Source organism: Myotis myotis, unplaced genomic scaffold, assembly GCF_014108235.1.
Source record: "Myotis myotis isolate mMyoMyo1 unplaced genomic scaffold, mMyoMyo1.p scaffold_m19_p_13, whole genome shotgun sequence".
NCBI classification, from domain to species: domain Eukaryota; kingdom Metazoa; phylum Chordata; class Mammalia; order Chiroptera; family Vespertilionidae; genus Myotis; species Myotis myotis.
The window spans coordinates 32,714,624-32,740,560 of record NW_023416317.1 but is presented as its reverse complement, the minus strand read 5'-3'; the positions used below and the strand labels follow the sequence as shown (position 1 = coordinate 32,740,560).

The 25,937-nt window shown below is 41.6% G+C and overlaps 1 protein-coding gene across 11 annotated transcripts in view; it reads left to right on the top strand.

The window, feature by feature from the left end:
* Positions 1–982: 982 nt before the first annotated feature.
* The window catches only part of ACP3 (acid phosphatase 3), a 45,443-nt gene continuing 20,488 nt past the window's right edge, over positions 983–25,937 (top strand). For 3 of the 11 annotated variants that reach the window (XM_036332611.1, XM_036332609.1, XM_036332617.1), the window contains exons 1-7: positions 988–1,185; positions 11,781–11,876; positions 15,868–15,954; positions 16,411–16,563; positions 21,454–21,552; positions 22,998–23,090; positions 24,693–24,825. In XM_036332611.1, the coding sequence (XP_036188504.1) occupies positions 1,072–1,185; positions 11,781–11,876; positions 15,868–15,954; positions 16,411–16,563; positions 21,454–21,552; positions 22,998–23,090; positions 24,693–24,825 (775 nt within the window). In that variant the 5' untranslated portion in view covers positions 988–1,071. Of the gene's footprint in view, positions 1,186–4,690; positions 4,859–11,780; positions 11,877–14,347; positions 14,544–15,867; positions 15,955–16,410; positions 16,564–21,453; positions 21,553–22,997; positions 23,091–24,692; positions 24,826–25,937 lie in introns of all 11 variants that reach the window. The other 8 variants (XM_036332610.1, XM_036332619.1, XM_036332616.1 and 5 more) reach the window with 7 other exon arrangements.

Sequence of the window (25,937 nt, the reverse complement as noted above, 5' to 3'; positions counted from 1 at the left end):
AAAGAGTTGGAGTTAGTTTGTTGCTGTTGTTGGGCTGTGTCATGTTAGGAAATAAACTTTTAACCCTAATTTTAAAATATCACAGGTGAGCCCCATATATCTTACCGTCTAAGTATAAAATTGCTCTTGCTCTTCTGCAATTTAAGAATACCTCTACAGGCTACATGAGAGTTCTAGAAAAGGGAGTCACGTATAGCCTGGGTAAGAGACCCAAAATATGCCTGTACCTGTGTTACCGGTGAGACGAGGAGACCTCGGTTCTTGTCTTTTTGAAAGAAAGATTTCAATCAAGAGACCAAGTATAGAAAAGCAAGCAAGAATGTATTGACCACAGCAAAAATATACTGAGGACAGTGAAACAAGGAAGGGCATAGAAGAAGCAACAGGAGAGCCTAGGCTGGGCTGCTTTGGCTCACTGGGAAGTCAGAGAAAAGGGGGCCTTGGCGACAGGTTCAGGGGGTTAGCCTGGGACGAGCTACCGCTGCCCGTTGCTCCCCGCGCCTGGTGGCCAGGGCAGCAAGCTTTCACCTTAACTTCTTGCTACCGCTTTCCCTCTTCCACTTGTCCTGGAATTTTCCTAGCTTCTTACTATCCTATTACACCACCAGTTTCTTCCATAGTTCACCCCCTTAGAATTCTGGACTCCCAAAAGACGAGTCATGACTGGCCTAACGCTTCCAAAGCCGGGGTAAATCTTTTTCCCAAGTGACAGCCACAAAGCAAACGCTGGATCACACCCCATCGAAAGGAAAGATAAAGCTAAACTCAAAAGCAAAACGAAACAAAAAAATGCCTGCGAATTTGCTCTGCCACCTTGAGCCACAGCATTCCCTTCCCTGGGTCTCCTTCCAACTGAAATCCAGAAGATTGCGATCTCTAACACCTGGCCCCAAAATTAATCTGACCGTGCCAAACCCCGCCCCAAGCTACCTGGAGGTTTTACAAGTTAGGAGTCTGGCTCCTCCCAGCTCCTCCTTCTCTTTTAATTCTTGATTAAATAGCTTCCCCTTTAATGGCTTTTGCAGGGGAAGTTGCACCTCCTAGGTCCTGCCAGCAGCAGCTCTCCCCAGCATGACAGCTGCCCGGTGCCTGGTGGCCAGGGCAGCCAGCCTTAGCTTCTTGCTCCTGCTTTCCTTCTGGCCGGACCCAGGTGTGGGAGCTAAGGAGCTGAAGTTTGTGACACTGGTGAGTACTCTTTTCTCACTGCTTTTCTCTCAAAACTGTGACCAGCAGGGTCTGAACATCGAGTGTCAGGTTTCTGGTTACCCTTCTGTTTGTTGCCTTGGGGAGACCAAACTGGGAGAGTGAATAATCAGGTTTCGCAAGTTCCTGGGAGTGAAGTTTTAACGTGTGCTGATGCAAAGGTGTTTGGTTTGGGTATTTTTGCCTTTGCCCATGTTCCTCCTTTATCCACTTTCTTCACAACTGCCTCAAATGCAGACTCCTTTTGACAGCCAATCCAGCCGGGAGAAGAAGCCACAGCTGGCGCTTTTAGTACCAGGGGCTGAACTAGCTTCATTCTGTTTAATGATGATTTATTTGCAAGCCCAAAAAAACCCCAGTCATCTCTGAGTGAAGAAACCCTTCTGTTTATCAGTAAATTTACAAACAGTGTTTGAAACAGAGAAGTGAAACTAAACTTAAGCGTTCTAGGATGACTTCCTGATACATCGATTTGTTTGACCACTGAAATCATGTTTTTCCCCACCTATGTGTGTGACAAGTTATGAGAAAAGGTAGCGGGGGGAGGCGGGTAGAGGCTGCCTAATGCATGATGTTAGGGAAAGAAAATATACTGTTGGCACTGTTTTAAAAATAGAAAGAGTTTGCAAAATAAAGGGGATTTACCACTTTACATAGGAGTTCTGGAATTAATCCTTCTGTTGGTTTCTGTTTGTGTCTGATTTTCTCTGTATCTCTGTTTCTCTTTGATCTGTTTCTGCCTCTGACCCTTTCCTTGTCTTTCACAGGTTCTCTCCCTCTCTTTCTCTCCCACATTTTTCCTTTGCTCGTGAAAGTTTGCTGATAAATACGTAGATTATTCTCTCTGTAAGAATGTTCATGATTTATTTTTAGAATGTTCTTAAAAATTAAACATGAAGTTCCTATTTTGTCAGCTTAAGTGTAGTCAAAACTCCTTTTCCTTCTACAAAAAAAAAAAATCATAACCACGAGTTTATGCAAGTCATGATTCTTAGTCCAGTAAATCTTTACTAGGCCATGAGTCGGCAATGAGAGAGAGAGGGAGAGGAGAGCCAGAGAAATATACCGTCAATTTATTTACAGACGATTCACCAGCTGTCAGGCCTCTGTGCTGAAAAAGCTGCGTAATATTGTGCGCTACCATGGGAAGTTAGACTTTCAGTTACAGAGGGAAATCCATGCGAGTTAGACTTTTAGTTCTGTGCATGGGTTCCTTTGCCAACATGTGCATTGAGCAAGGGGGGGAATTGCAGGAATTGCCCTGCAATGCTGTAAACCTGTGATAAGCCAGTTCAGTAGTGATCCTCTCTGAGATATTACAGACAACCCTCAGTGAACTGCCTGTGTTTGGGTCTCCTCCGTGTTTTACTACAGCCCAGGCCAACTTCCCTTGACTACCAAACTCTCCTCCACTCTTAGTTAACATAAGTGTAGGGAGTCCCAGTTAAGTCTTCCCTAAGAAAAACCGTACAGAGGTAGTTCACTGGCAGCCAAAAACAATGAACAATCCTCACACAAAGCCAATGTTAACACTTTCTCCTACCACAGCTTTCTTCCATGAATGGCAGATGAAAGGCACACTTAATACACCTTTCTTGGCCCTTACAAAACAACTTCTGTCCAAGGACTTAAGCCAGAAGATATTACCTTCATCTTTCTATGGATTATAGCAAATGTTTGACTATAAATGGTTCCATTATATACCCCGGAAAATCCGTAGAAAATTATCAGGAGAACCAGAACCAAAGAAAGGTGTCTCTGATCAAAGAGATAATATTAATGACAATAACCCGTAGTTAATTGAGTGCTTACTAGGTGCCAAGCACTGTTCTGAGAGTTCAAAATGGATGATTTCACATAATCCTCCCAACCACCCTGTAAAGTAGTGTTGCCAGGAGAGCACAGGATGTCCCGTGAAATTTTAATGTCAGATAAACAGCAAATAATTTTTTAGTGTTAGTAGATTCCATGCAATATTTGGGCATCTGGCAATCACCCTATAAGGTTTTTTATGATCCCTATTTTATTTTTTTTTTTTTATTTTTTTTTCTTTTTTTTTTTTTTTTTTTATTGCTTAAAGTATTACAAAGGGTATTACATATGTGTCCATTTTATCCCCCCGCCCTAGACAGTCCCCTAGCCTCCCTTATTCCCCAATGTCTTATGTCCACTGGTTATGCTTCTATGCATGCATACAAGTCCTTTAGTTGATCTCTTACCCCCCTACCTCCTGCCCCGCAACCCTCCCCGGCCTTCCTGCTGCAGTTTGACAATCTGTTTGAGGCAGCTCTGCCTCTGTATCTATTATTGTTCAAAAGTTTATAATGGTCTCTATTATCCATGAATGAGTGAGATCATGTGGTATTTTTCCTTCATTGACTGGCTTATTTCACTTAGCATAACGCTCTCCAGTTCCATCCATGACGTTGCAAATGGTAAGAGTTCCTTCCTTTTTAGAGCAGCATAGTATTCCATCGTGTAGATGTACCACAGTTTTCTAATCCATTCATCTACTGATGGGCACTTAGGCTGTTTCCAGATCTTAGCTATGGTGAATTGTGCTGCTATGAACATAGGGGTGCATATATCCTTTCTGATTGGTGTTTCTGGTTTCTTGGGATATATTCCTAGAAGTGGGATCACAGGGTCAAATGGGAGTTCCATTTTCAGTTTTTTAAGGAAACTCCATACTGTCTTCCATAGTGGCTGCACCAGTCTGCATTCCCACCAGCAGTGCACAAGTGTTCCTTTTTCTCCACATCCTCTCCAGCACTTGTCGTTTGTTGATTTGTTGATGATAGCCAGTCTGACAGGTGTGAGATGGTACCTCATTGTTGTTTTGATTTGCATCTCTCGGATGATTAGTGACTTTGAGCATGTTTTCATATGTCTCTTGGCTTTCTGAATGTCCTCTTTTGAAAGGTGTCTATTTAGGTCCTTTGCCCATTTTTTGATTGGATTGTTTATCTTCCTTTTGTTAAGTTGTATGAGTTCCCTATAAATTTTGGAGATTAGGCCTTATCAGATATGACATTGGCAAATATGTTTTCCCACACAGTGGGTTTTCTCGTTGTTTTGTTCATGGTTTCTTTTGCTGTGCAGAAGCTTTTTATTTTGATGTAGTCCCATTTGTTCATTTTCTCTTTAGTTTCAAGTGCCCTAGGAGCTGTATCAGTGAAGAAATTGCTTCGGCATATGTCTGAGATTTTGTTGCCTTTGGATTCTTCTAGAATTTTTATGGTTTCCTGTCGTACATTTAAGTCCTTTATCCATTTTGAGTTTACTTTTGTGTATGGTGTAAGTTGGTGGTCTAGTTTCATTTTCTTGCATATATCTGTCCAATTTTCCCAGCACCATTTATTGAAGAGACTATCTTGGCTCCATTGTATGTTCTTGCCTCCTTTGTCAAATATTAATTGAGCATATTGGTTCGGGCCGATTTCTGGGCTCTCTATTCTATTCCATTGATATGATCCCTATTTTATAGATGAAGAAAATTGAGACACAAAGAGGTTAAGCAACTTGCCCATGGTCACACAGCTAAGATTTGGACCCAGGCTGTATGATCCCAGAGGCCATGCCCTGCGTCACTGGACAATATGTTCCTGTTATGTGCATAAAACCCAGCACCTGGAGCTGAGATCAGCCTGTGAAGGTTTGGAGTGTTGTCTTAACTTATAATCCGCAGGTGGTTTTCTCCCTTTTCTTCTGTGATCCAAAATAAATAAGTCTCCCCCAACTCGGAAAAGCTGTTCTTGGCAGGAAGGACAGGAGACTGGCCTTGGTCCTTGTTCTGTCTCATAAGCAGGGTCACCACATGATCCTCTAAAACAGGGTCACCAAAGCGTGCCCCATAGAATGCTAGTTGGACTAGCTGTTGATAGACATTGCTTGGTGAAGTGGGTTTCAATAGTCAAATCAGCTTTGGGAATTGAACATGCTTTAAATTGTGTTTAAAGGTCTCTTAAATGCAGGACTCCCATTATACTGTAGCTTTCAAAGAAAGGATTTTGTAAATTATATTTCCTAAATTTTGACTACAGAAACTACCTCCTTTTTTCCAGAGAGTATGCCGTAGGAAACCCTTAGAGAATTGCTATTTTTAAATTGTTGAATCCTAATGTACCAGCTTCAATAATTATCACTCATGGGCAATCTTGTTTCATCCGTATGCTCACACACTCCTACTGTAATCCTGTACATCATTATTCCATCCATAAATAGGGAGATGCCTTTTGAAAGCATTCTCTCTCCCCAAACAAGGGGGAAACCACAAGTTCAGGTGATCTCAGACAGAGATAAAAACTCCTCATTCCACCAAGGTTTTACAAAGAAAGAGATGATGAGTCACCTCAGCCTGCACATCAAAGGGTTGAGGGTTCGACACCCGGCCCCAGTCAGGTGGAGTGTGGGAAACAACCAATCAATGTGTCTCTCTCACATCCATGTCTCTGTCTGTCTCTCCTGCCTGCTCTCTCCTTCTCCCCCCTCCCTACCACTCTCTCTAAAAATCAATGGAAAAATATCCTTGGGTGAGGGTTAACAACAAAAATAAGAGTCACAGTATAAGCTCTTCTTATTCTTTATCGTTAACCTTGCAAAATTCTTACTCAGACCATAGAATATCCTGTAAGAAAATAGCCTCTAAATCTTAAGCACAGTATCTCTACACTGGGATGAGTAACTTCCACACTGTGGTTGGGCAAATTCAAATGAGGCTGGCCATCATGCTTTTCCAGGGACCTCAGATCTTCAGGGTTCTTCCTCACTCCTCCAGGAAAGGAAACATTGGCAAGTTACTCCTCAGGTGGGCAGCCCAATACTGTTCTAAATTCTCTAGTGCTATGTGCCAAAATAAAAGTGGAAAGAAAGCCATACCTAGGAAAATGTTAAACTTTCATTGATTCAAGTTCCAGAATCACTTACCAGATATGAGACCACAGACAGGCCACTGAATCCAGCTGAGTCTCAAGTTTTCCCCAAACTTAAAGTTGGGGAGAATGACCATAACTAGACTTCCTACTTCACAGAGTTGTCTTTAGGTTCAAATGTCATGACATCCATATGAAAGAGTAACCACGTTACAAATGTGAAGTCATCAGCTGAAACAGAAGCTTCCCAACCTTTTGGATAAAATCTAGCTGATCTTTAATTATTCTTGTTTAAAATTGTGGTAAAATGCACAGAACATAAAATTATTCCCATCTTAACCATTTTAAGTGTGCAGTTCGGTGGCATTAGGTGTATTCATATTGCGGTGCTACTATTAAAACCATCCACCTCCAGAACTCTTTTCATCTTTCTTTTTTAAACACAAAAGCAATTGATTTAATTATCACAAATATTCTTCCAGTGAAGGCACTTGTCTAAGATAATGTATTTTTAGACAATTACAAATAAATAATACCTCTCTTGATACACAGTTGTCTTGCTGTAAAATTTGGAGGGACATATTGATAATATATCTATTTGCTCTGAATTACAAAGCTTGGATAAATGTTATATCTTTTTCATTGAATATATTACTTCTTACCTCAGTTTTTTGTTTGTTTGTTTCTGTGGAATTAATTCTTTTATTTTTTCACAAAATCTTTATTGTTGAAAGGATTACATAGGTCCCAACTTTTTTCATCTTGAAAACAGAAACTCCATACCCTTTATACAGCAACTCCCCATCCTCCCCTCCCCTCAGCCCCTGGCAACCACCATCCTACCTTCTGACTATGAACCTGACTACTCTATATATTTCATATAAGTGAAATCATACAGTATTTGTCCTTCTGTGAATTACTTACCTTACTTAGCATGATGTCCTCAAGGTTCTAGATAATCCTTTATTATTTTTAAGCTTATAAACTTAATAAAATACAAATTGTACTTTCTAGTTTATAAAATTAATAAGGAAACTTCGTAGTTAAGCACATGTGTAACTGAAAAGGATCCAAGAAAAGGGAATGTAAGGTACTAGATCATTATCTACACTATAACCTTAGACTACCTAGAACCTTAGACTAACTATGTCACCTCTTTGTACTCAAGTCTTACCCACGATGAATTATAATTCATTTTCTCTTGGAGGTGGCACATCTGCAGTATGGCTTGAGGAAGGAAAAAGCAGGAGGGGAGAACAGAGAGCGAATGCTACCACAGTTCAGGAAAAGCACAGTAAAGACCTGAGTTGGAAAATAAAGGATGAACTTCTTTAAAAAAAAAAAAAAATTGTGAAGGGAGAATCCCTATGGGTTGAATAATAAGGAAAAAAAGAGAAACCAAAATGACTCTGAGTTTTCAGTTTTTGGTTGCTGTAAAGATGATGATGTCATGGAGGTGGGATTATACGAGGCATTAAACATTTGTAAGTCTTAAAAATTAATATGAACTATAAACACCAAAGAAACTTACAGTACTGTGTACTACACAGCACACTATAGCATCGTGTTTAAATGTGCAGACCACCTGAGTTTGATTACAGCTCGACCCCTTACTAGCTGTGTGGCTTTTGATGAGTAACTTAACCTTTCTGTGCCTCAGTTTCATCATCAGTAAAATGGGGATAATAGTACTTCATGGAGTTGTTGTGAGACTTCATTGAGTTAATACTTAGAAGTACTTATAAGCCTATCTGGTAAATGCCCCAAACATTGTAACTATTATTAACATACATACACTTACATAATACATACAATTATCCCATGTGTGCTTTTTGTAACATTCATAACCAGTTAATTAAAATGCCAGGATTTGTTTTTCTTTTCTATTCTTTCTGTTCTAAAAAGGATAAAGTATTTACATGTCTTTTTTTCTTTTAAGTTTGTTCATTTTTCTTCCCAGCTTTGGGTCCCTGGCCCAATAAAAACTAGAAAAAATAAAAATTTAAAATGTGACTCAAGAGTTAAACAGAATTTATTCACTCCAACCACGGTTGGACTTACTGATCCATTGACTTACTTGTCCTTTCCTTCATAACTTTTCTCTAGAATAAGACTGGCGACTGCCCTTTTATTTGCTTTCATCTTAATTGTTCATGTTTGAACAATACCTTAGAACACAGGCAGGGACTTCTCAAGGCCTATAAATGTTATCTTCTGCTTCTATCAAAGTAAGAATCGCAGCTACCATATTGTGAGCATCCACTAGATGCTAGGCTCTTACATTTGTATTTTGAATCCCCCAAATGACCCAGCAAGGCGTGTAATATTATCTTGGTATTAAAGAGGAACTGGAACTTCTTTGGGACATACTGGGTGCTGGGGACTCCCGCTGTAACTGTCCGGAGCCACGCCTACAAATTGGTTGGCATCTAAAAGGGGGACCAGGGAAAACTCTCTACTGGCAAACAAAACCAGGGCTCCCGCCTCCACTCACAAACAACCCTCCAGGGTCTCTCCTGGGCTCAGCGGCCCCCTAGGCCTACATGTCCTTCAGAGGCATCTCGCTGGGCAGAGCGCGGGGCATCTTGCTGTGTGCGAGCATATGTGTCCTGTGTGCCAGCACTGTGTTGGGGATATAGCGGTGCCCATGACAGCAAGGATTCTACTGCCAAGGAATTTAGGGGGAGAAGAGATGCCAGATACACATACACACAAAACACAAGAAAATAGGGACAAAAATAGAACCGGGGGGATGAGAGAGAGATGGAGCAGGAATTACTTTGTAACCTGTGGTCAAGGGAGGCCTCTCCGCAGAGGGTGCCTTTCCCAGGACAGATGTGAATTAGCGACCGTGTGTGTGTGTGTGTGTGTGTGTGTGTGTGTGTGTGTGTGTATGTGTGTGTCCGTCCCAGGGGAAGAAGTAGAAACAGGCCATTTGAGGCAGGTAGGACATCAACACTCTGAGGCTGGAACAAATTTATTATATCAGACGGATGGGCCAGCAGGAGGGTTTGGTGACTAACCATGTTTAGCAAAAATGTAAGGTGAGAACATTATGGTGGGCAAGGCCAGATCAGGTATGCTCTTGTGAGGCAGAGTAAGGAAATTATAATTTTATGCAAAGAGCAATAGGAAATGATATAATGCCTGAAATTATATGATGTCTGAGAGTAGGCAGGGGCTCACTATAACAATCTCTACTTTTGTATATCTTTACGATTTTCTGCCAAATAAACTTAAACAGAATGAGAGGATTCTAAGCAACCAAGTAACACATTCTGATTGAATTTTTTTTTTAAAAGCACTTGAGGTCTGCCTGGCCGCGGTGGCTCAGTGGTTGAGCGTGGACCTATGAACCAGAAGTCATGGTTCGATTCCCAGTCAGGGCACATGCCTTTTTGGTGGTCACAAGTGGAGAATGCTACTGTCAATCTAGTGGGCAAAGGCTAAGGATGCTGCTAAACATCCTATAAGGCATAGGACAGCTCCTCACAAGGAATTACCCAACCCAAGTGTCAGCAGTACTGAAGCTGAGAAACCGGGGAAATGAAACAATGTGGAGTTTATAATCTATTGAAACCATATAACAACTCTAGTTGCTCAGATCTGGGAAAGTGTTTTGCATGTACTATTTTGGGAAGTAAAAGTCTGAAGTGTGTTTCTATTGTGAAAAGAGAAGCATTAATGTTTAGCCTCAATGGTCTGTGGTCATAACCAAGTCACTCTTGGTGACAAATAACTGTAGGTGCTCATCGGAGAATATGTGGCCCTTCTTCCTGCCATGAGGGCACCATTTATTACGGTAATTCCTTACCTGACCCAGACGGTTTCTTAAGACCCACTGCACCATTAGCCCTGTATTTGCTGTAGCCTGTTCTAATGAGATTTTACTTTAGGGAAGCGATTTTCTACCTTTCTCGTCTCATGGCACACATAAACTAATTACTAAAATTCTGCGGCACACGCCAATCTGATTTTTAAAAAATAGGTATACTTTTGATTCATTCACACCAAACAGCTATTGTTGTGTTGACTGTTGTCATTTTTTTTTTTTTACAATCTAAGGGAAAAAAGGCCAGTGTCCCTGACTAAATAGCCAGGTATTGCATATTTTAAAATTTCTTGAGCACACCTGTTGAAAATTGCTGGTTTAGGGACCAAAAGATCAGTTTTCTTCAGACACCAGAGACACAACCAAAGTCTTAGAATCCTCCCTCACTGCCTCAAAGATGGCTAAAGCTTTGATACTCTTTCTTATTCAGTGTCTACTGAGCTCTTTTACAGAATTTCAAAAGAACAGCCTCCTGGCTTTCTTTTCAGTGGAGCACCTTAGCCAGGTAGTATAAGTGAAAAGTGCAATTAAATGTGTGTGCTGGCATCAATGTAGACTTCATCCTGTTATTGTTGTTGTTCTTCTTCCTCTTCTTCTTCTTCCTCTTCTTCTCCTCCTCCTCCTCCTCCTCCTCCTCCTCCTCCTCCTCCTCCTCCTCCTCCTTCTTCTGGTTAATCCTCACCCAAGGATATTTTCCCATTGATTTTTAGAGTGTGGAGGGGGAGAGATAGAGAGAAACATCAATGTGAGAGAGACACATCAATTGGTTGCCTCCCGCATGAGCCCTAACCAGGGTCAGGAATCAAGGCTGCAACCGAGGTATGTGCCCTTGACTGGAGTTGAACCCAGGACCTTTCAGCTCGAGGGCCGACGCTCTATCCACTGAGCCAAACAGGATGGAGCCATCTTGTACTTCTTGAGTGTTTTTATTTCCCTATCTTTTGCTTATAAAATAACTTTGTGTTTGGCTTGGTATACTGCTCAGAAAACATATTATAATCAAGGTTTCAAAAGTTCAGGCTGCACCCCCAAAGAGTAAAATGGGCACTCAAAATAGCATGACATACCAACCAATGAGGCTCAGTAGTTGAGCATCAACCCATGAACCAGAAGGTCGCAGTTCGATTTCTGGTCAGGGCACATGTCTGAGTTATGGGGTGTGCAGGAGGGAATGGATCAATGATTCTCATCATTGATGTTTCTATCCCTCTCTTCCTCTCCCTTCCTCTCTCTGAAATCAATTAAAAAAATAGCATGACATGTGTACACATCCAAAGTATGTCCTTAAAGTATAGAGAATTCGCTCTTCTCATCTCCCCGCCGCAATTCCTTTACCTCCAACCTCCTAAAAACTAAAGAATCATTGATGCAAAATAGTTGCAATTTCTATGAAGCACTTTATTATAGGCAAAAAATGTTGACACCATTATTACTGTAACCACAATTAAGGGAAGATTACTTCTCATCAGAGTGCATCTGCAATAAAGTGATCTTACTGAGCTTTCTGTTCCTTCTTGTCCTGTCCGATGCACAAACCAGTCTCCATCTGCGGATGGTCTGCCTCCTAATGGCTAATCATTTGTTACTTGCTTTACCTGAGACACAGGAAAAGTGTTAGTGATTTTAGAACAGTGGTTCTTAACCTACGATTTACCTGGGAAGGTTTTTAAAATCCTGATGCCCTGGCCGTATCCCAAATTCATAAAACAAAATCACTAGGGGTGGCTCCATCCTCAGAATATTTTTAACTCCCCAAGTGATGGTATGAGCAGCCAAGATTGAGAACCAGTGGTTTAGAAAAACATCTTTTATGATGAGTAGAGGCCAAATACCAAAATGAAATTTGTAACATTACTGTCTTAATCTATTTCCAGGTTTTTAGGCATGGAGACCGGAGTCCCATTGAAACCTTTCCTAATGACCCCATTAAAGAAACCTCCTGGCCACAAGGATTTGGCCAACTCACTCAGGTTGGTTGGATTTTTAGCTAAAGTTGATGAAAAGTCTCAAGGGAAACTAAACATTGTGGGGTTTGTAATCCACTGAAACCATAAAACCACTTTAGTTACTCAGATCTGGAAAAATATTTTGCACAATTACCTGGGATCTAAAAAGTCTCAAATGTGTTTCGATTGTGGAACAAGAGGAACTAATGGTTAGCCTTGTTAATTTCTGGTCATGTCCAAGTCAGCCTTAGTGACTAATAACTGCACAAACGTGTACAGAACTTCCTGTTTCGATTTTTAAAAATATATTTTTATTGATTTCAGAGAGGAAGGGAGAGGGAGAGAATCATTGATGAGAGAGAATCATTGATCAGCTGCCTCCTGCATGCCCCCTATAACCTATAACCCCGGCATGTGCCCTTGACTGAAATAGAACCCAGGACCCTTCAGTCTGCAGGCTGACACTCTATCCACTGAGCCAGATCAGCTAGGACTTGATCTTTTTTAATTGTGTGTTTTATTAAAGCATAAGAGATGTGCATGAACAACAGAAAAATGCAGGAGTTTAGTGATGCTGAAATGAGCGAAAAGGTACTTATAAGCCAGCCCTTGAGATTCTCAGGCTCCACCTGAGAAAGTAATCTTGTAATCAATAAGCTGAATTCACAGGGTTGGGAAAACATTCCTCTGGAAGTGCTGATACCAAATTTGATTTCTTTTTTTAAAAAAATATATTTTATTGCCGAAACCGGTTTGGCTCAGTGGATGGAGCGTCGGCCTGCGGACTGAGGGGTCCCGGGTTCTATTCCGGTCGGGGGCATGTGCCTGGGCTGCGGGCACATCCCCAGTGGGAGATGTGCGGGAGGCGGCTGGTCGATGTTTCTCTCCCATCGATGTTTCTGACTATCTCTCTCCCTTCCTCTCTGTAAAAAATCAATAAAATATATTTAAAAATATATATATATATATATTTTATTGATTTTTTTTACAGAGTGGAAGGGAGAGGGAGAGGGAGTTAGAAACATTGATGAGAGAGAAACATTGATCAGCCGCCTCCTGCACACCCCTCACTGGGGATGTGTCCACAACCAAGGTATATGCCCTTGCTGGAATCGAACCTGGGACCCTTCAGTCCACAGGCCGATGCTCTATCCACTGAACCAAACCGGCTAGGGCCCAAATTTGATTTCTTATCAGCTAGATATGTTGGGTTTAAGCCTTCCTTTTAAGGGTTCACTTACACACAGGAAGTCCTACTTCCTACAGAGCGCCGAAGGAGAAGGTGAACTGGGAAACAAAGGCAAATGCAGTCTCTGCTCCATGCTCCAGTGCCCCCCAACCTGCACTTGTAGGAGTGGATGGCTCTTCTGTTTGGAGCCATAAGTCCAGGTGCATTGCTTCTGTCCTGATCAATGCACTGTTTAAATATATTAAGAAGCTGTTCAAGAATGTTTAGAGTTGGATGTTTGCAACACTAATGGGTCTTAATCTTGGCCAAACATTGGAATTATTGGAAGAGCTTTAAAAAGTTTTGTTGTTGTTGTTGTTGTTGTTGTTAATCCTCACCCAAAGATAGATATTCTTTTCATTGAGTTTTAGAGAAAGTGGAAGGGATGCTGGGAAGGAGGGAGGGATGGAGAGAGAGAGAGAGAGAGAGAGAGAGAGAGAGAGAGAGAGAGAGAGAGAGAGAGATGTGAGACAGACTCACCAACTGGTTGCCTCCCACATGAGCTTCAACAGGGCCTGGGATCTTACCTGCAACCCAGGTACATGCTCTTGACCTAGAATCAAACCCATGACCCTTCAGTGAGCAGGCCAATGTTCCATCCACGGAACCACACCAGCCAGGGCACTTTAAAAAATATTGGTGTCTGCCTGAGAGATTCTGGAATTGGTGCCAAGTGTGGCCTGGATATAGGATTTTTAGAAGTGCCTTGGTTGATCAGTTGATTCAAATGTGAAGCCAGAGCTGAAAATTACTGCCCTAATTCAACTACACTGTTTTTTAAAAAATATATTTTATTGATTTTTTACAGAGAGGAAGGGAGAGGGATAGAGAGTTAGAAACATTGATGAGAGAGAAACATCGACCAGCTGCCTCCTGCACACTCCCTGCTGGGGATGTGCCCGCAACCAAGGCACATGCCCTTGACTGGAATCGAACCTGGGACCCTTGCGTCCACAGGCTGACGCTCTATCCACTGAGCCAAACCGGTCAGGGCAACTACACTGTTTAATAGAGGAGGAAACTCAGAGAGGTTGTTTGAGGCCAGCATCTTCTGGCTCCCAAGTCAGACCGCTTCCCACCACAGCCTACCCAGCTTCTTGAATAAGAGGTATTACAATAACTCAGGGCTGCTTCTCAATAACTATGGTTCTGTTTAGACTCCTGTTCCCTTGCTGTGCTTTCAGTGAGGCTAAAAGATTCTTGCAGACTGTGGTATCTGTATTTTTCATCTGAGACTTTCTTGACTAACCATCAGATTCTCCTATAGGGGTGTTTCTCAAGCTTTCAAGTGCAAATGAATCATGTAGAGATCCTGTCAAAACACAGATTCTAATTCAGCAAGTCTAACATGGGACCTGGGATTCTGCATTTCTAACAAACTTCCTGGTGATGCCAATGGTGTTGGTACATAGACCCTCGTGAAGCAGCAAAAGTTCTAGAGTTCAAATCTTGTCCTTGACCAGGTACTTCGAATCTACATAAGGACAAGTGATGGCTTTATAGATCAGTGGTTCTCAAAGTGTGGTCCCTGGCACCTGGGAACTTGATGGAACTAAATTCTTTGGCCCCACCCACTGAACCAGAAACTCTGGGGTGGAAGCCTGGGAATCTTTGTTTGAATGAGTTCTCCATATGATTCTGTGCAAGATAAAGTATGAAAACCACCGCTCTATAGAAGATGATTGTTTCATCAGAAGTCAGTTTTAAGTTAGAACAATGATTGGACCCAAAATACCAGCTTATTCAGCTACCCAGATCATCCAGTAAACTCACAAACCTCAAATTACACCTTGCTCCCATTACCTTCTTCCCCATTCTAGAGGGGTGGTGATGATAGTGGTGGCCAGGAGTGACAAGCAAATGAGCGTGTGGGGCCAAGCAGAAGCCACGGTGACCACATCCTCTTTGGCTCCTGAAGCTCTGGTGAAGCTCAGGGTTAACGACAGACCCGAACGCAGTGCTTCTCAAAGCATGGTGCTCTACTACATGGGTCTGAATCACTCGAGGCAGTTGTTAAAATGCAGATTCCAGGACTACACCCAGGATTGAATGAGCAGGAATCTTGGGGGGAAATGCTGAGGAATCTGCATTTCAACAAGCACCCCTAGATACATTTTGCTTCTGATACACAGATAGGCTTAGGGATCATTGATCTAAAGTAATGCTTCTCAGTGATTACTGGCCGTTACAGTCTTAGTGAGCTTGTTAAAAACCGGTTCCTGAGCTCATCCTCAAACTAGGTGGGACCCAGGAATTTGGTTTCTAACATACTCCAAAATGATGCTAATACTGATGATCCACAGACCATACTTTGAGTAACAAGCTCCAGTTTCTCATGGACCACGCATAAATAAACTGTACAAATAATAAAACATTGCACCCAGAGGTTGATGTGATCTTCAGATTCATCAAATCCAACCTCTTAATGGTTGAATTTCTTCCACCAACCCCCTAAGTGGTCAACCAGCCCTTTGAACGTTCTGCCAACAAAGATGGCCATTGAATGCTCTACCACACCAGGGATGAATCATTTATGTAGATCAGATTCATCACCAATTATTAACTGTACAAGGCTCTATGTTAAGTGGTAATGAAGCTAAAGAGTTTTCTCAGGGAGTCATGACTAAAAAATACAGTTTATTTTTTCTTGTTTTCATTTAAAAATGTGTTGTTGTGGAACTATTAAAGTACACTATTATTCACTCATTTAATGAGGAGAGATGAGGTGCATAGATAAGAGTCACAGAACTTACTTTCAGTAATTTGTGCTTTTATTTTTTCCCCTAGTTGGGCATGGAGCAGCATTATGAACTTGGAGAGTATATAAGGAAAAGATATGGAAAATTCTTGAATGAGTCCTATAAACATCAACAGGCAAGTTGGGGAACTAGAAGTGGGAACCTTGTCCCTCTGAAAGAATTTAACATAATGTTGCATTTCTCAAAGTGCTTTGCCTATTTCCCGACAGATAATCTTGCTTAGAAATGTATTCCTCTTTCTACAAATATTTTATTCCTAAAACATTATGAGTATGAGTGAGCTAAAATGTTAAGGACAACTCTGGTAAATACTTTAGCTTGGCAAGTAGTGACACGTAGCCTCCCACTTAACTGGTCTCTTTTGTCAATTCAACTATTGGCATAGCAGGTTGCTTTATAGCATGGCATGTTCATAATACTGTCTCTTCCATAACAGATCTTATGATCATGATGCTATCACAATGTTTGCTAATATTTTGGTGTGGATATCCTGTCCTTTCTCAGGTACTAGCTGCACAGGAAAAACCCACAGTCCTCTCAGTTGGATTCCGCTTTGATTTTCCCACTTTAGGTTTATGTTCGCAGCACAGACATTGACCGGACGTTGATGAGTGCCATGACAAACCTTGCAGCCCTGTTTCCCCCCAAGGGTATTAGCCTCTGGAATCCCAACCTGCCCTGGCAGCCCATCCCAGTGCACACAGTCCCTCTTTTGGAAGATCGGGTCAGTATTCTGGGAAAACCAGCAGATTCTATTGGGCCTGGAAGGCGGGAAGCAGGTTGCTCAATACTTGTGGATTTGGGAGTCTGGACTCTTCTTGGGCTGTGCAGCCTTAATTCTTTCCTAAATAAAAGTGCAAAGGACAATGTAGGACATAGAAAGCCCAAGGCAAGAGGGAGTAGGAACAGAATGTCTCTTTGGATCTTTATCATCTATTTTGTTTTGCCACTCTTTCAACTTTTGGCAATTTGTCCCTGTCTATCTACACACACATACACACACTCACGGCTCCCAGTGTTTAATTCTTTGGTGCCCCACACAGGTTCTCCTCCATCACAGAATATCCTAAGACCTCTTTACCCCATGAAAAATCCCCATTTCCAGGTAGGAAAAAAAAGAATTAAATTGAATATATGATTGGTACACAACACTTTTTATGTGTCATTATATTTACTTTTGAATGGACAATATTATTATTCTCCTTTGATAGCCAGGGAAATAAGTGCTTAGAGAAGTTAAACAAAATGGACCCAAAGCCACACAACTGGTAAGCATCACTGTTGGAACCAGGCAATTCCAGAACAATTTTCTTCACTAGAAACTAGTGCTTCTCAAATTTAGCTACATATTAGAATCACCTGACAATTTCGTAAAACTCCTAATGCCCAGGGGACTCTCCATAACAAATTAGCATCTCTGAGGTTGGAACCCAGGCATCAGTATTTTTTAAGCCTCATCTGAGGATATGTTTTTATTGAAATTAGAGAGAGAGGAAGGGAGAGAGTGAGAGAGAAACATCAATGTGATAGAGAAGCATTGACCGGTTGCCTCCCATATGGTCCCCACCAGGGATCAAACCCACAACCTTTCTGGTGTATGGGATGACACTCCAACCAACTGAGCCACACCAGCAAGGCCAGACAGCAGTGTTTTTAAAATAATCTCTCTAGATGACTCCAGAGACAGCCAAGTCTGAGAACTAGTGCTGTAAGGCAAGCTGCTTTGAGAGAAACTCAAGTTTATTTACACTGGGTAGGACTGATCAATAATTCTTTAACCTTTTCAGAGGAATTGCTATTTTTTAATAGTAATAAATCTAACTCACCTCCCAGGTGTGGAATCTAAGACTATATGAAGGAAATAGTTTAGAACAGTGGTCGGCAAACTCATTAGTCAACAGAGCCAAATATCAACAGTACAACGATTGAAATTTCTTTTGAGAGCCAAATTTTTTAAACTTAAACTATATAGGTAGGTACATTGTTATTAACTTAATTAGGGTACTCTTAAGGCTTAGGAAGAGCCACACTCAAGGGGCCAAAGAGCCGCATGTGGCTCACGAGCCACAGTTTGCTGACCACGGGTTTAGGACAAGGAATCCTTCTAATCCCTCTGCCGTCACAGTAAAAGCATGACCATCTCATCTCTCTATGAGCTCAGCATGACCACTGGACCCTGACTGTAGACAACTCTGGGTAGGTTGCTATCCTCTTGGCCCTGCCAGTGCTCCTGGAAATGTGATTCAATTGCTACATCTGGTGACTTAAGAATTTTTCCCAACCCTGTCAACCTCACTCTAGGTAAATCTATTCCAGACAATTTTTCTAGTGTTTCCTGAAAAGTCAGGATTATTTATTTATGCCTCTTTCCATCACATAATCAGGAGTGAGGTATTATGACTATCAGTATTCTTAGGAGTTCGTGAATATATTCTTCCAAAAAGAAAAAAAGTCACTTTCAACACAGCCTTTGCTGCTTAAAGAGTGGACAGCAACACTAAATTTAGCCAAGGTAGACCAAGGTAGCTGTTAAACCCTTAATTCGGAAAGGTAGTAATTAAATTAAATGGTAAAGAGAATATAGGTGCTCTTAGAAGAGGAAGAGAAAAACAGGGAGAGTGAGGGAGAGGAAGAGAGAAACCTTCCAGCTCCCTGCTCTCTCAAATAAAAACAGTCCTCTAATATCAACTAAGAAATCTAATAAAATCAAGCAATACCTTGACTAACGAGTTTTTTAAGATACCAGCTGTCTCCCGGCCGATTTTTTGCATTGAGTTGATAGAGTAATTTGAGTTAACGAGCTCCTTAACGAGCTCGGTCTCGGAAGGAATTAAACTCGTAAGTCAAGGCCCCACTGTACAAAGCTATCCCCAGAGCTGTGCTAAGTGCTGCAGAGAAATATGATGCCAGGTTTCTTCGTTAATTTATGGATCCATTTGATGAAAAAGATTCACGTGTGAAATGTGTAGCATACAATGCAAGATGGTGAGCAGTGATTTCAAATACAAGCTGTACATGCTGAAGGAAGTCAGAGAATGAGATGTAGCTACCAAAGGGCCGTCAGTCAGTCATTCAGGTCTTCGTGGAGAGAGTGAGAACTTGAACCAGACCTTGGAGGAGGGGTAGGAAGGAGAGGAAGGCAGCCGGAAGACAGTGAGTGAATAAACAGAGTGCTTGCCCTTCTGTGTTCCGAGTTCATATTTAGAAAGAATGAAGCTGTCTTGGGTACAGATCAGAGAATCCAAATTTAATAGCCAGAAGGAATCATGAAGCTGAATGGCAGTGTCTTGCAAAAGGAGGGCTAGATTTAAAGTTGGAAAAAACCTGGGTCTGAGAGCCAATTACTTCAGACACTTGACCTTGAGTAACCTCCCAGCACCTCAGTTTCCTTTTCTGTATTTTGAGAACAACAGTCGCCCCCTAACTCCTTCATAGGGATTTGAGAAAAATAAGTTAGTTAAGAAATGGAAAAGACTTGGTAAACTTCAAATGTTTGGCAGATACTTAGGTATTATCCTATATGATAAAAGCATAGTATGCAAATAGTCCCCTCGACTGGGAGTTCGACCAGGGGTTGGGGCCAGTCAGGGGAAGGGAGGGAGGCCCTGACCGGCAGCTGGCCGATGCTAGGGACCCTACCAGTGCACGAATTGCGTGCTCTGGGTCTCTAGTTCTATATATTTTCAGCCTGATTCTTTCAATATGTGGGATGAGGAAACAAGTCTAGAAAGGTGAAATAATTCATTAAAGCCTAGACCTTTAAATGAACAGTCTTGTGCTTTTTCCCTCAATAATGTCATTTCTAACTATGGAAAAATTTGAAAGCCATGCAATGAAATTTGACATAAAACAGTAGATATAAAAGTATACTTTTTTTTCAGAATATCAACTGTAATTGAAAAATTAAAATTAAAAAAATTTTAAAGTATACCTTCTTCAATACCATACATGAATGATGAGTAGTGCTTTGAGGCATTTGTCTGACAGTGACTTAGAAGGAAAAGATACTTGAGCCTCTGACATAGTTGAAGCAATTCAGAAATAAGGAAATGAGGGCTTGAAATTAGATGGCAAAGACGTTAGGGGAAGGAAAGACAGGTGAGACAAGTGACACACAGACTCAGAAATGACAGGAAGCAACTTATATAAAAAAGTGTTTTCTCAGTGGCTATTAATATGCCAGGCCCAGTTCCAGGCATTGATGACACATGCGTGAACAGGATAGTCAAGATCTGGTTGTCCTCGAGTCTATATTTTATAGGAAATAGATAAGAAATAAAGAAATAAAATAATTTCAGATGGTGATGAGCTCCTTGAGGGAAATAAAACAAGGCAATGTGGTGGCTGGGCAGGATGGTTAGAAAATCCGGGGTGGGAGTCAGTGGGGGAGTGTCTCAAGCAGGAAACAGTCTGCAGAGACCTCAAGCCTGTGTGTCCAAGGGACGTCCCAGGCCACAGTATTGCTGGAGAGGAGTGAGTGAGGAGGGCAGTGGGACGCAGGGCCGAGCAGTCACTAGGGGCCAACTGTGAGTTTAGGTTTTGCTCCAAGTAAGATGGAAAGCCAATGAAGATTATAAAGTACAGGATGGCATGATCTGACTGAGGCTGTAAAAGGATTCGTGTTTACACAAATCAAACAAAAAGGATTTGTGGGGCTGCTTGCGGAGACGGCATGGGAAGGTAGAAAGGGTGGACACCGACCTATCCAACAGGAAGCTCTCAGTGGTTGAAACACAGGTTTGGGTGGCTGGGACGGGAAAGGGACAAGGAAGATCAGGAAAAGGGGTCTCTTCTGGAAATATTTTGAAATCAGCAAGCAAAAGGGATGAGCTCATGAAGCAGGATGATCATCTTGCCTTAGGCAACAGTAGAGAGATGGCAAAGAGGAAACGGTTCAAAATGAAGAAGTTGAGCTCCGCTTTGTACATGTTACATTCGGGGAAGAAGAGAACCATCCAAGTAGTGATATCTACCACGAGGTAGAAATTCAGGACTAGCCACAGGGGGGAAACAAGAGCAACAAAATAAACTCGGGAGTCACCAACCTATAGAGTATGGTTAAAGCTACAACAGCTTGTTGGGTTTAAACTTATTTTTGCATGGTCACTTTGTCCTCACAATAGGTCTTTAAATATATGTTTCTATTGATTTAATATGTGCCCTTATTTTAACAACAGTCTGCAAATTTGCAAGAATTAAGTCAATGAATGGTTTACTTGATCTCTCAAGATTCTTTCCAGAACCTGTAATTCATCTCTCTGTACTCATGTGCACCTAGAAAATAAAAGGGGTTGGGAGGGAAGCAAGAGATTGGTTATTATTTCACATGGAAAAACCAGGAAGTATGAATATTTACCAATAGCACAGTTCTCTGTAGGCAAGTTCATGAAAGGGAAAAAAAAAATGATTTCCAGTTCTGGGTTCACATTCTACTTTTAAGACCAGCAGATCCCTTACCTCTTTCCCCCCAATTTTAGGATTTCCATTCAGCTCAAAACACATTTGAATCTCTTATGAATGTCTCTTTGCACCTAATGTTTAAAATACGGCTGCAGCTTCCTTAGCAAAGTTCTTCTGACTAACAAAGATTTTATGATTTTTCTTTTGTTCTCAGTTGCTATTCCTGCCTTTCAAGAACTGCCCTCGTTTTCAAGAACTAGAGAGCGAGACTTTGAAATCGGAGGAATTCCAGAAGAGGCTGCAGCCTTACAAGGTTACAAATGGTGTCTTTTCATGTGTGCACGAGTATGAGGGCCAAGTCCAAGGGTGGAGCTGCAGCTTCTTGAAAGTGTGGGTGGAACGGGCCTGCAGTGGCTGGTCTAGGCCAGTGGTCAGCAAACTGGGGCTCATGAGCCACATGCGGCTCTTTGGCCCCTTGAGTGTGGCTCTTCCTAAGCCTTAGGAGTACCCTAATTAAGTTAATAACAATGTACCTACCTATATAGTTTAAGTTTAAAAAATTTGGCTCTCAAAAGAAATTTTAATTGTTGTACTGTTGATATTTGGCTCTGTTGACTAATGAGTTTGCCGACCACTGGTAGGCAATCGGTGAGGCTGTTTAATGAAGGTCAGTCATCACTTCCTCTTCCCCATGGCTGTGCTGGGACCATGGGCAGAAAGAAGCCAGTCCCTTTGGAATCTTATACCCATGTCCCTGAGAGGAACGAGGTGAAAGTGTGTGGCTGGCTCAGCATAACTGCAAGTCTTAGATGATCTGCATTATTGTGAGGCTGAGGGGCTGGGCCTACTATATACAAAGGATAGATTTGTGTGTGTGTGTGTGTGTGTGTGTGTGTGTGTGTGTGTGTGTGTGTTTAATGTTTCCATTTTGTGAAATACCCCTTTTCAAGACTATGCGAAAGGTAAATTATCTTCCAAAATGCTTCCCAGAAATTGCTGCCAGTGTCATCAGGCAGATAGCTGAGTGGTGGGTCTATTAACGTGGCAATCTAAGAATAATATAGCACATAGAGAATGTTTGCATCTCATCCAAATTTCACACTTACGGCCAGACACCAGGTCCTGGTTCTGCTGTGTTGTCCTGGGGTCCTTTGACCTGGGGCATGCTTTCCCTTCTCACCTTGGCCACTGATTTATATGTGAGTTGTACGTAACCTACTTCCAAAAAGAATTTTGAGGCAGTGCACTTCAGTCTGCTTCCAGGACAAACAAGGAGCACGTGGCGGTAAGCCAGTCTTTGCTCACACTTTGAATACAGTAATGAGAAATGATCAATTAGTATTTGTAAAAAAAAAAAAAATTAGATATGTTTTAATTGATTTTTTAGAGAGAGAAAGGGAGAGGGATAAAGAGATAGAAACATTGATCAGCTGCCTCCTGCACACCCCCACTGGGGATCAAGCCTATAACCAGGGCATGTGCCCTGACTGCTAATTGAACCTCTTGGTTCATGGGTCGATGCTCAACCACTGAGCCACTCTGGCTGGGTTGGCATTATAGCCAGTAATACTGGCACACATTTCTGTAAAGAATAACAGTTCCCAGCAGAGGTAATCTAGTCAGTAGAGGCCAGGGATACTACTAAACATCCTATAATATGTGGGGCAGCCCCCCACAACAGAGAGTTATCCAGCCCAAAATATCCACAATGATGTGAAACCTGGTGTAGAAATGTCTTTCCCTCTCCATGTGTTTCAGGATTTTATGGAAACGTTGCCAAAATTGTCAGGATACCATGGCAAGGACCTTTTCGGAATTTGGAGTAAAGTCTACGACCCTTTATTTTGTGAGGTAAAAGAAAAAATATATTAAAAATAAACTTGAAATCTGATTTTGATTTATGCCTATTTTGAAATAGATGAATACATTTTCTTTTGCTTTTTTTTTTTTTTTTTTTTTTTTTTGCAGGTGTATTACTTATACTTTCTTTGATATTGAAACATAATTCAGGCCTTCCTTTATATTAGCTCGAACATCCCGACTTCTTCTCGCCATTATTTATGTTTTCACCCTTTAGAAAATTGCAAACAAAATGGCTTTTCTTCTGTGCCTTGTCGCTTATTTTTCAGTCACTCAGAAATGTTGGGCTCCTGTCATGGATTTTAATGAAAAACACAATGTTATTGTACAGTAAGATAAAAAAAAAAAAAAATTAATCTGATTTCTGGATATAAACCAACTTTAAGCCACTATTGAAAATGGTTTATCAGGAAAGGATCTCTTCCTTGCCATGTAATGCATACAAAATAACCTTTGAAGCTAAATTAACTACTGAGTTTTTCAAGGACACGTGGTGCTTCTCACTCACGTGCTCCACCTGCTGGCCAAAAGGAATACTCTACAATCCTGGTTTCCCAACCAGTTCACGGAATCCTGGGGGAAAGTCTGACAAAACTCGTGTCCACTCCATATTCTGTGGTCCTCGTGAGTGTCTGCGGGGCAGCAGTCGCTTTCATAGTTCCATCGCAATAACAGGTGACACCGTTTGCCCCTCTCCCAAGCACACGCTATGTTCCCAATATTCTTACTTTTTCATCAGCACCTGTTTCATGGAAGCTGTCAGTCTATTTATAAACACTCTTCAATGGAGACACGAGCCCACATTTTGGTTCCGGTCTTAATTTTTTTTCTTTCTTCCTTACTACAGTTTGATCTGAGTTTATTCGATAATGTGGTCATGGTGTGTGGTTCTTTTTCACCTCCTTCTCTCTTGTTTCCTCACTTTGGTCTAGTCTCTCTCTCTCTCTCTCTCTCTCTCTCTCTCTCTCTCTCTCTCTCTCTCTCTCTCTCCTGCCTTTGAAGTTTAGGCAAGCTTAATTAACTTTCATGGCAGATAATAAATATCGCCACAGCATCTCTGCCTGCCCTGCTGTATAATTCAGTCATCAATTTACCAAATGCCTACTGTGCGCAAGGTGCAGGCTTTCCTCAAGAGGCAGTGAATTGGAAGCTGGTGGAAGTAGGAGTATATTATCAAAGGCTCTAGAAATATCTTACCTTCCCATCCATCCTTTTAGGCCGCTCATTCAGCTTTTAAGGAAACATCATCTAACCCTGTTCGCTTGGTCTTCCCCCAAGGTTAATAAAAATATTTCTAAACCTCTCATAAGACAATAAGGTATATTCTTGCCCTACCACACCCTTACTCTGAAAAATACGAATTATCCTTTGACCCAGAGTTAAGCCCAAAGCTATGGACTTGGTAAGAGGGGGCAGACTAGTTTCTGTGACTTTTTCTTCTGAAAATCAATGCCACTATTTATCACAGAGTAAAGTTTTCCTAGAAGGAAACACAGGACACAAAGGCTGAACCAAGTAGTTCTATGGGGTGAAAGAACAAAGAGGGCACTCAGAAATAAAAATACACCTTTCCTCCCTTTTTCTTTGCTGCAGAGTGTTCACAATTTCACGTTACCCTCCTGGGCCGCAGGGGACACCATGACTAAGTTGAAAGAATTGTCAGAATTGTCCCTCCTGTCCCTGTATGGAATTCACAAGCAGAAAGAGAAATCTAGACTACAGGGGGGTAAGTACATTTTTAAAAAGGAGAGGAGCAAATTGAATTTGTGGTTGCATGATACAGGTCTAAGTCCTGGTTCTACCACTAATCAGCCATGCGACTTTGGAAAAATCACTTGATCACTCTTGTACCTACCAGTTTCCCTGACGCAAAACCAGGATAATAATGATATCCACTTCACAGGTCATAAAGCTTAAAATGAACGAAAATATTCAAAAGGCTTAGGACAAACACTACCTGGTACATAATATGCTGAGGATAAATGTTATGCGTTATTATAATTCTTAGTATTACCCACTCTGGGCCTTAGTTTTCCCATCTGGAAAATGAAGGCTTTGGGCTAAAGCTAAATGATACTTTTCATCCTCTTCAGATCAAAGAATCAAGGGTTTTGTATCTGAGCCCCGTGAAAATCAATGTGTCCAGTGGCCTAGAGGATGAATTTTTCAAGTGGGGGTATGACAAAAGTGGCCTGTTTTCCCGAAACCCTTGGCGGTAGCTATTTCGAAAGTTAATCAAACATATTTTGCAGACTGATTATAGCCTTTAGAATAATACCTATTGCAATTGGCAACCTTATGACTCAGCTTAAATTTTTCCATTGGTGTTACAAAGTGTTTATTTCTCAGTGATGCTTCTCCTCAGCTAGATATGGCCCTTCACTGCATGAGACATCTTATCATAATGAAGGTAACCCAGGCAAGAGGATGCCAAGCCCTTATAATCAGGACAGGTGGGCGGAAGAAAGAAGCCAGGACCAGGCAGGATGGAGATAGATACTGAGGCCTCTGAGGGCATCAGGTAGGAGGTCCAAGACACCAAAGGGTGTGTCAGGTTCAGGTGTTGTTAATATAGACATTAAAACTAAGGATGGAGAGCAAGAGAAGGTCCATGATGTCAGGCTGATATAACAATGAAGCAATCCTACGCCATAGGAGACGGTTCAAGTCACATACTCTACACAGTTTGAGGAAAACAGTACAATCACAGCAGGACGCCATCCATGGCCGGACTCTATTTTCATGGGGTCAGGACAAGTTCAGCAGAATCCCAGAAGAATACAGAGAAGCAAAGCATCCTGGTGGTTGGACCACACTGGGAGGAAGTTCGCTTGGGAC